The 10,941-nt window shown below is 36.2% G+C and overlaps 1 protein-coding gene across 1 annotated transcript; it reads right to left on the reverse strand.

Annotated features, from left to right (window-relative positions):
* Positions 1 to 1,408: 1,408 nt before the first annotated feature.
* Positions 1,409 to 6,444, reverse strand: TAAR1 (trace amine associated receptor 1). Its single transcript, XM_019625106.1, has 2 exons — positions 6,247 to 6,444; positions 1,409 to 2,916 (listed from the first exon to the last, which is right to left on the reverse strand). Exon 2 carries the CDS (start codon positions 2,807 to 2,809, stop codon positions 1,802 to 1,804), a length of 1,008 nt encoding a protein of 335 aa, XP_019480651.1. The 5' UTR covers positions 2,810 to 2,916; positions 6,247 to 6,444; the 3' UTR covers positions 1,409 to 1,801.
* Positions 6,445 to 10,941: the final 4,497 nt, after the last annotated feature.

The raw sequence follows: 10,941 nt of genomic DNA on the forward strand, positions 1-10,941 counted from the left end.
TGATTGATGACTCTTATCACCATTATTGCTTATACTAACTTGTCATCAGTATTGGTCTAGAAATTCTGACTAATGAAGCAAGGAATATAAATAAAAACCATAACTATTGGAAAAGAGATAAACTTATGTATAGTGAAAACCCAAAAAGTTAACTGAAAAGCTAAAATAAAATTTTCCTGTATGCCAGCACTAATTTTTACATAGAAAATATAATAGCTTTAAAAAGATTTATTCACAATAGGCAAAACACACACATGAACAAGTACAAAACATCCAGGAATAATCTTAAGAAGAATGTATGGGAGCAAATAAAGAACAGCACAGAAACTTGCTATCAGGTACAGAAAACTGTCTAAATGCTTTGGTTCCCTTTTTAAATTTGACAAAATGATCTCACAAGTGAAAAAAGTATAGAATGTTTTTGAAACTGGGGATGATTAGGGGCAATGTGTCTTATTCTATATTAAATGAAAAGATAACTCAGAATGTTTTTTTAAATGGAAGAGAACAAAAACCTAGTCAGATCAGTGAAACAAAACATGTAGCCCTAAAACAGACTATAAGAGATGAAAGGAGTTGTGAGATCATCAGGTGAGTGAACAGAAATTTACATGCAGGAATGTGCATCTTAGTTTCATTTAAAATTAGCAGCCTTGCTCCAATTTATTCATGAGCATAAGTCACTACTATTAAATAAATGAATCCAAACCCCTGGGGCTACGCAGCAGGAAACAGACTTCATGCAGCCTGTATGAGAAACAACTAAATGGGATCTTAACTGAAGCCACCGTTTGTTCCTTTTTATTTTCTTTTTCTTTTTGTATATGCCATTTTAATAGGCATGGTGTGTCTATTCTGATCATACCTCTTGCTATCTCTGAGATTTAGATACTTTCGGGGCAATAGAGAACCCAACAAGTGAATTTGTTTTACTTCCTATAGCTTATATTTTGGGTGTTACTACACCAGGCATACCTTGAAATAGACACTTTCATGAGCTAAAGTAGCAAGTAACAGAAAAAAACTTCAATTTTTTAGAAAAGTAAAAACTTAAGTGGTCACCACTAGGGAAATGGTTAAAAAGTACCCTTGTATATCTATACAATGTAACATAATACAGTCACCCCAAAAATAATGTTTTTAAGAATTCTAAACAATATGGCTCTTTCAGGAAGTGAGTTATGAGTGATATTTTTACATCATGTTTTTATATGGTATTTTATTTTTATTTTTTTCTTTATGTTACAAATTTCCTACAAGTATAAGAATCAGAAAAACCTATTTTAAAAAGTTGAAAATCAAGCTATTTAAGAATTGGAATAAATATTAATAAGGATTCATGATAAATAGCAAATTATGCATAAACAATTATTTAATAAATAACATTTAATGTGTACTTTTAGTTGATTTTACAAAAGACAAATATATTCAAGTAAATAAATGACAAAATCATTCTAACTTGCATTTCCAAATGCAGCCCCATATTTTCTATCACTGAGCAACTGAGTAAAAGAACAGTGTCAATTTCCTGGCAGTTCATATAAAAGCAGGAAAGTATTTTTTTAAATGTAGAACCTTAAATTCTGGACTTGCAAAGCTACCTATGTATAGTAAGAATGGAAAAGATCGTATGTACCATATCCTAAACAGGGAGCAAAATATAAGCATTATACATACAATCTTTGACTCAAAAAATTGATAAAAGACCCTGCAGTTGGTCATGTGGTTGATTATGTTGTGGTCATAAATATGATCACCACCTATTTTTGCAAAACAGTGAAGTATAATCATTCTATGGATTTTATTCTAAAAATAATTTACTCCTAGATGAATCTTTTCGGAAAATTTTACCAAATAGAATCATCTTCAATGCTCTTCTGAACCAGGGATAAAAAAATGCATAAACCATTGGATTAAAAGTAGAGTTCAAGTAGCCAAACCAAATCAATGCATCATTCAAGGTTTGTGGAATAGTATAGTCCAGGAAAGGATCCATGACAGTGCAGACAAAGAAAGGACACCAGCATATTAGGAAAACTCCCATCACAATTCCCAAAGTCTTTGCAGCTTTCCTTTCTTTGCTTTGTGAAATTCCATTTTTCTCTTCTAATCCAATTTGAAGCTTCAGACTTGCATCATTAATTGATCTTGCCTGCCGTTTTGCTATGAAATATATTCTATAATAAATATACACCATAATAGATCCAGGTATATAGAAAGAAGTCATAAAGGCCAGTACCCCAGATGTCTTGCTAAAGAAGACAGAGCAACCCCCTATGCAGTGAATGTGTTTGTAATACATCTGTTCAGCTCCTTTGATGTTTAGCTCCAGAAAGATCATTCCAAATGCAAAAAGAGCAGGGATGCTCCAGCTAATGAAGATCATCACAGAAATAACCAAGATGCTGATCTTGGCTTTGTATCTCAATGGGTCACACACAGCATAGTAGCGGTCAATGGAAATGAAGGATAAGTGGAAAATGGATGCTGAGCTCAGCATAATATCAGTGCTGGTGTGGACTTTACAGAAGATGTCTCCAAAATACCAGCAGTGCTCAACAGATCTTACCATGCTGTAAGGCATGACCAGGCACCCCAGCAGGAAGTCCACAGTGGCCATGGAATGAATGAGCCAGTTAGCTGGGGTGTGAAGTTGCTTGAAGTGTGATATGGAAATAATAACTATCAGATTGCCAACCAGTGTGGTCAGAATTATGAGCACCATTAAACTGTATAGTGAAGCACGGACGTCATTTGACCAGCTGCTTTTCACACAGGAAATATTAATTACATTGTGGCAAAAGGACATCGTTCCTGAGGGCTATCCACCAGTTTGGTTTTTTTCCTTTATGTGTTGAGGAATCTTTCTCCGAAACCCATAATCAGGTTAGAGTTCCTTCTTTTATTTCCATAGACCTATCCCAGAAACATGGAGGGAAAAAAAAAAGTAATTGAGATATAAAATTTTCATTGGTAAACTATAAATAAAGTTTATGAAAGTAAGATATAATTATCTTGTAGGGCAGGCACCCTTGTTGGACTAGAGACATACAAGATATTAGAAAAGGACAGAAACAGTTATTTTTTTCCCCTTCTTTTTTGGTTTACTTTTAGATTTTTGACTCGTGTACATAGCTTCTAAACCAAGAAAGAGAGAATTAGTCCTCTCCTCACCACTCTTTCATAAAAAGGAAAGAATATGAATGAATTCTCTGGAAGGTACACAGAGTGTTTATAGTCAATAGAAAATGTTCAGCAGAGGAGAACTATGTTCTGTATGCAATCAGGCGTGGAAATTATGAAGTAAAAGGAAAGAAGGCCCACAGTGTCCCTTAAAAGGGGCAATCATGGTGTAGTGAGGGAAAAGTCAGAGACTGTTTTTATTTTTATTTTTTTAGTTGAGCCATCCTGCCACCTGCTGGCAGCTCAGCTTGGACTGGGAATTGAACCGGCGACCCTGTTGCTCAGAACTCACACTCTTGAGTGAGCTCTTAACCAACTGAGCCACTCAGCCAACCCAAAAGTCATAGCCTTTTAAACACCAAACTGCCACCCCCATGTCCAGGTACATAGAGCCTTGGAGAGGCAGGAATTACACAAGCTGACACGAGAAATTTCTCAGCATGCCCAGACCCTAGAGGAGAAAATCACCTGTGCTCCAACACAAATGTAGGGAGAAAACAAGATCCCCCGTCCCTTACCCCAAGGAAACTGGCAGCCCTTCAAAGTAATGGCAGTAGAATGGCCTGGGGTTGCAATAGGGCAGAACCTCCCACCAAGTACAGGCACTGGTGTGTCCTTACCCAAATGTACCAGCCAAATAAATAGACAGGCAAACGCAGCCCTGACGCAGAAAATAGGAAGCAATGAAACTCCTGAGGAATTCAAGTCAGGAGACACTTGATACATTCAAAGAAATTCAGAAAAAAACAATTGTTTTGGGTCCAGATAGAAGTCAGAATCTCGATCCCTGGTTGGTGTGCTTGCACTCTTTTTTTTTTTCCCCTAGTGGTGATTTAATGCAAAATTAGAGATAGTGATATAGGACATTATAATTTAGAATTCAATTTTTTTTGTTCATAAACTGTCTATGGCTATTCTGTACTTGCTTTTATAAGAAAAACTTTAAAGTATATGACACCCTGATTGATTTGAGGGAAGGGATTTAAAAATAGTATAGACCTAAAATTGCAACTAAACTTTGTTTTAATCAAAATACAAAGTTTTATGATTTCTGATTGTCCTTAGATAACATAAAACCTGTATGGTCCTACAGAAACTATTGCACTCAAAATTTTGGTCAACTTTTAAAGTTTCAGATGGTTCTTGGTCAATCTGTGACCATTTTAGCATCATAAAGAAAACATTGTCAATCAATGCAACCAGGTGAGTTTATGAAAGGTCACAAGTCTATGATGCTCAAAGGAGATAAAGAATTTCAAGTTTGCTAGGAAAAGGTCATAAACACTATATGAATCCACTGAATAGTCCTCAAGTATAGAACATGTTTGCTCAGAAACCCTAACTGCCCTCTCCCTATAGATGGGACTAGAAATTTGTTAACTTTGCATTTGGTTCCACAGCCAAGAAAGCTTGATATTTTTAACCATGCATGTAAAATTCTCTGGTTTCAAATTTTTCTCCTTATATCTCTCTATATAGACTGCTCCATTAAGGTAAGGGATTCAGTATTCCTGAGAAGTTTGAGGTCAGCCTCATTTTTGTTCCTGTAAAGGTACATTATTTTAGGGGTTTGAAATTTGTAGAAAGAGAGAAAAATCACATGTATTATTATAAGGATAAATTCTGGACCATATTAGCTGTGAATGCAAGTACTACCAGTTGTCTTTAATTAGATAAGAAAGTAAGAAGTCCATGCAAAGCAAGAGAACTCAGCAGTTTCTATATTTCCCTAGAAACTGATGGAGACACATAGCAGCTGGCAACACTCTCATACAAGATAGGGTCCCTGGGTGGTGAAATAATGGTTAGTTTTACTTTATTCTCTATAATTTCTACATATTCCAAGTCTTCTACTATGAGAACATTTCACTTTCATAACCAGAAAAAAATATTTAGTAAAATTAAATGTATTGTCTATGAATTGTTTCAAATGGAACTTTAAAAAAAATGATTGGTGAATAATTACTAACACATTTATATTATTTGTGCTTCTTTTGATTGCATAATTCTTTACATGAGTTATTTATCCATTTTACCTTCACATTAAAATTGCACTTTTGCTAACATCCTGAACCTGTTTTTGTCCTACCCTACAAATTTGGAAACAAAATTAGGAATGGACTTGATTATAATTATATTCCAAAAATGGGTTTGCAGCTCTGTAATTTATCCAGTATTCTTTTTTAAATAACTAAGAGTATTTTCGAAAACTACTTATTTTAAAAGAAAGAGAGGGGGGCAGGGAAAACAGAAACAAGTGTGTAGGTCATGATTCTTGGGGTGGAATATCACCCACTACTGGAAACTGTTTCCAGCCTGAAGAAACAGAAAATGTGGCAAAATCCATGTGTCCGCTCACACACCAACACACATCCTTTGGTAAGAGAGAAAAACAATCTCCAGCAATATTATGGTCAATAGATTATACTTGAAAGTGTTTCTGTTATGTAGACATGCATAAGATAATATGAAGATTTAGGTAATCATAACTGAAAAATTCTTGAGTTAAATGATCTAATATATGGCATGTATAGACACACAGATACACACACACACACACACACACACACACACACACAAGTGTGAAGTCATTCTGAAATGCACCAGGATTTTTCCCACCAAATAACATTTGTGCAAATAAGATTTTAGCTCTGTAGTTTAATGTATAGTAACAATAAGATACATTTTAATTTCAAAACCTGTAAAAATCTCTATGAAGTTCTTCTTTTATTATGCTCATACCAGCCAAGAACACAAGGTAAAATTTCCTTCTTTGGGTACAAGAAAAGGAGATAAAAAAATCATGCTTCAACTTTTCAAATTTCCTAGCTTTCCATAGGCGAATTTATCATAAAAGTGAAACATTTTAAACAGCACATGTCAAGCAAACTATTTAAAAATATATAACTATGTTTTAGCTTCTTTCACGAAAGCAGGTATTAAGTAACTAAATTACGGGAACTTCGTTAATCTTTGCATTAAATATCCTAAAATTAACTAGGAATAAGCCCCAAACCATTAGTAAGTCTTATTCTCTTGAGCAATCTCCCTGTAAAAGCTTACCTCGACCTGCTGGCTAGTCTCTACAAGTTGGTGTGGCTGTTCTGGGCATTCAGATCTACCTTCTCAGGAAGGATGAACAGAGCCAGTAGATGAGCTCGGACACCGCCTTTGAGAGGAGACCTCACAGCTGCTCCTGGCTAGAACCACTGCTGCTCTGCCATAGGCCACAGTTAACACAGACAGGATGACGCAAACATTAAAATCTGAAAAAGATAAGCTGATAATAAATCTTTCTGAAACAAGGTAACAGTATATTATCGACAAATATAACTGGGAGGTGCTTTTATTCTAAACCAGTATCAGGAAGCTAGCAGTGAGCAAGCTAAATAGAGAAGGTAAATAGTACCATTTCTTTACAAATAATCTCAACTGTGGGCCACCAGTAACCAGTCATGGGTGTTAACAGCATATAAATGAAAGCACACGTCTGTTAAAACTGCCTTGTTGATTGATTTGAAAGAAAAATACTCCTGTATTAGACATCTGTACGAAAAAATAATTAACACTAAAAAAAAAACACAGTTGAATTTTGAAGCAGATGACTTGTACTGCCAAAGGAATATTTCTAAAAATTAGAATGTACTTGAACTCAGTAACATCCTATAGTTAGAAAACAATTTAAAGGAGTGGCTTTCAAACTTTCCTTAAACCATAATAGGAAGACATGCATTTTAAATTGTGACTCAATTCACATGTAGTTATACATCCATAACAGAAGCAAATGTGTTCATTAAAATATGCACTTACCACATTCAATTCACTCTGATATTTTCTATATTATTCTATTTTAATTTTTTTAATTAAAATTCATTGGGGTAACAATTGTTAATAAAGTTACATAGGTTTCAGGTATACAATTCTGTAATACATCATCTATATATCACATTGTGTGTTCACCACCCAGAGTCAGTTCTCCTTCCATCACCATATATTTGACCCCTTTTACCCTCATCTACTACCTCCCTCTCCCCTTACCCTCTGGCAACCACTGTTGTCTGTGTCTATGAGTTTTTGTTTCTTCATTTTTTTGTTTTGTTCCTTTGTTGTTTTTGATAGATGATTGGATAAAGAAGATATGGTATATATACACAATGGAATACTATTCTGCCATAAGACAAGATGAAATAATGCCATTTGTGACAATATTGATGAATCTTGAGATTATTATGCTAAGCACAACAAGTCAGACAGAAAAGGTAGAGAACCATATGATTTCACCGATATGCGGCATATAAAACTGTTTTAATTTTTAAATTAGTGGGATTTGCACCTTAATAGTGTTACTAATCATAGTTAGAAAAACACTGCTTTAGAAGTTACATGATCACACACTACAAAAGATTGATTATTGGTTCCAATTCTTTACTCTCCTATCATCTACACCTTGGTCTTTGCTTCACTGGGAGTAGAAGGTATTTCCCCATCTCTTGAACATGAACTTTGCCATTTGACTTGTTTTGGCCAAAAGAATGTACACAGGAAAAAAGCGTGCTAGTGCTAAGCCTCGTCATTAGGAGGACTCGCATGTTTATTATGAATGTTCTCTCTGCCATCGCATGAGGAGAACATGACCTAGTGAAGCCCACTTGTCCAAGGAGGATGTGAGACACATAGAATGGACCACAGCATATGGCATAGCCACACCCTTACTGACCCTATAGATTCATGAACATGAGTTGCTACGATTCTAAGCTAACCAGTTTTGGGATGATTTGTTACACAGCATTTTCATGGCAATAACTAACTGGATTAATTGTGTTTCTGAAAGAAGCCTTTGAGAGCTGCTACTCCATTTTCCTGCCTTGGAGTAACACTGCCACCAGAAAAACACTGACACCACCATGCAATGGGACAGATGTGACTTAAACAGCCATTAGTAAAAGCTGCAGTAGCAGGAACAAAATTTTTAAAAAGCATAAAATAAAAATACCTTTTACTAAGTGAAGTTGACCTTTTCCTGGGTGAATATAACTCATGCTTCAGAAATCCCTAGATATTAAAGGTTGGGAACCATTTCTTTGAAATATTATCATTAAGGAAGATGATGTTCCCCATCCCCCAGTTTCTATGGAATAGTAGGAGCCTAATCTCAGTGGACAGGTACATCATTCTCAAGGTGCAAAACTACATTTTGACATAAAAATGAGTTTATTTTTCATTTGGTTCAAGTCAATTAGCTAACACAGATGGTCACCTCAACTACCAAGTGAATTTAGGATGAACTATGTGTGACAGATGGTGCTGTCACCCTTTTACTTGAGGACTAGTTATTGCTTATCTTGAGAGCATGTATGTATGAGAACATGTATCTTCTCTAGAAAAAAAACAGAACCAACAAGTCGTACATATACATAGAAAAAGATTTATTATAGGGAATTGACTCACATGATTACAGAGGCTGACAAATCTGTGTCAGCCGGATGAGCTGGCAATTTGGAGACTCAGAAAAGCCAGTGGTGTCCTTTCAGTCCAAAGGACAACAGGCTCAAGACACAAAAGGAGCCAAAGTTTCAGTTTGAGTCCAAAGGCAGAAAAAAGTTAATGCCCCAGTTCAAAAGCAATCAGGCAGAAGAAACTCTATCTTACTCAGGGAGCGCCAGCTTTCTTGTTCTATTCAGTTGCTCAACAGATTGGATGAAGCCCACCCACATTAGGAGGGCAATCTGTTCTAGTCTATCGATTTTAATGTTAGTCTCAACTAAATATATACTCACAGAAACACCTAGAATAATGTTTGACCAAATATCTGAATACCCGGTGGCCTAGTCAAGTAGACATGTATGGAATGGGTTGTATCTGCTTGGCTATATAAAAGGGTGAGACTTCTTTTTGTTTCTGCAGTCTCTTAGCAAATTGCTTGTGATGTGTATCACATTCTAATTCAATGCCTTTTCAATAATAAAATCATTTTCTACTTCTTGTACCTCAGTGGAGTAGATTTCTAGGTTGGGAGATTTTGTTTTTAATTATATCCCCTAGCAGAAGCATCTGTAGCTTGATTAGGATAAATATGGAAGAATTTGTCATCCACTAGGACATACCAGAGGTAAACAGGGAGTGAACATCAAAACAGAGCTACTTGATGGACACAGGCTCAGGGAGATTGAAGGTCGTGGGATCAGAAATGTCTTCTGTCTTTCCGCATTTCCTTTTTCTCAGATGCCCTCCTTCTTCTCTCCATTTTTTTTCAGGAATCCAGGGTGAATAGTTGTCAATGGCCTCTAAAGTTTCAACAGTAAAACAAATATGTCCACGTGCAGAGATATTTGCCATTAAAATGACAGCCAATCAGGTGTTCAATACATAAAAAAAAGTCTCAATTTGTGGAATTTAAGGTAGGTAGGGAACAGGTCTTGGTATAAAGGATGTGGCTTCAAGCCCCTGAAATCATGGCATGGCCCTGGCATTGTGTGGGACTGAGCCTTTACTGACATGGGACATGCATAGGGTCAGTTGTGCAGCATCACTGCTATTGTGGAAAGAGCTGATACAACAAACAATCATGGCCTCCTGAAAAGTACTCTTGCAAAGATTAGTACTCTAATTTTTAAATAGCTTTTAGCAAGCAAACCTATATGTATTATATGGGTTTCCTAAGCAATCTTTATATCATGAAGCTACTGCTGTTCTGAAATGAGTATTCAGCTGGCTTAGTAATAAGCCATCAATCACTCCTGGAGTGCTTCCTGTATGCCAGGCCCTATACTGTGCTGGCACATTTACTCTTCATGCCAGCGTTCAGACTGTGGAAACATAGACCAATGCTCAAGGGAGCTGAGAAAATTGGTCTCACAATAGCAAGTAGCAAAGTTAGGAATCAAAAGCAAGCCTAACTCCAAAGTTCCACCTCTCTGTGCTGCCAGTTTATTTCTCTCATTAAGTAAACAACTAGACTCACTCTGGTTTATAAACTGTCGTTGGCAAGTTTAGTCAAGTGGCTCAATTTCCCAGAGCCTGGTCACTTCTGGTAGAAGATCCCCCACCTCCCACCCCCCACCCCCAAAAAAGGGCAATTTTTTCTATAATCTATTCATTTATTGACTACAAAGACTAGTAAATTATATATTTTCTTAAAGCTTAATCTACAACACAGTAGATTTGAGTAGCAGAGAATAAGTGCACAAACAACCATTTGAGTAGCAGAGAATAAGTGCAGAACATGACAGCGATACCTTATATTATTAGCCTTGCAAAAGACATGAAACCATCCATGGGCCTGGTGTCCCATAGCTACTTAGGTGATGGACTATTTAGAACACTTCATGAAAACCCCTAAGTCAGAACTGGATATTGTATCTGGAGCACTTATAACTAAATATCTTAGAATACCTGGAGAACTTACATCTAAATACCTTAGTATATCTGGAGTATGCTAAGGCCTAGCACTGCCCTGGAACTCAGAAACTCAGTAAATAATAGTCATGGAAGCTAAGTATAGTATGGAGGCTAAAAAGCAAAGTGGTACTTCAAAAACCGTGTTCAGTTCAGAGCCCTGAACAGACCAAATGTTAGCAGGTCTCCTAAATCTCCTAAAACTCCTTTCAGAGAATAGATTGATAAATAATACCATCTTGATGCCACAACTCTGAGTATTTTCCTGAATATTACAGGGGAGAAGAGCTTTAGAGGATTGTCTGTATATCTATTGTTTGGCTAGCACAAATAGAAGAATGAAATGAAGTGAGGCATTCAGCT

Source organism: Hipposideros armiger, unplaced genomic scaffold (assembly GCF_001890085.2).
Source record: "Hipposideros armiger isolate ML-2016 unplaced genomic scaffold, ASM189008v1 scaffold_614, whole genome shotgun sequence".
In the NCBI taxonomy this organism is placed as follows: Eukaryota; Metazoa; Chordata; class Mammalia; order Chiroptera; family Hipposideridae; genus Hipposideros; species Hipposideros armiger.

Bases quoted from the DNA above. Each gene is read 5' to 3' on its own strand.
- TAAR1 (XM_019625106.1), bottom strand. From the start codon at position 2,809: ATGTCCTTTTGCCACAATGTAATTAATATTTCCTGTGTGAAAAGCAGC.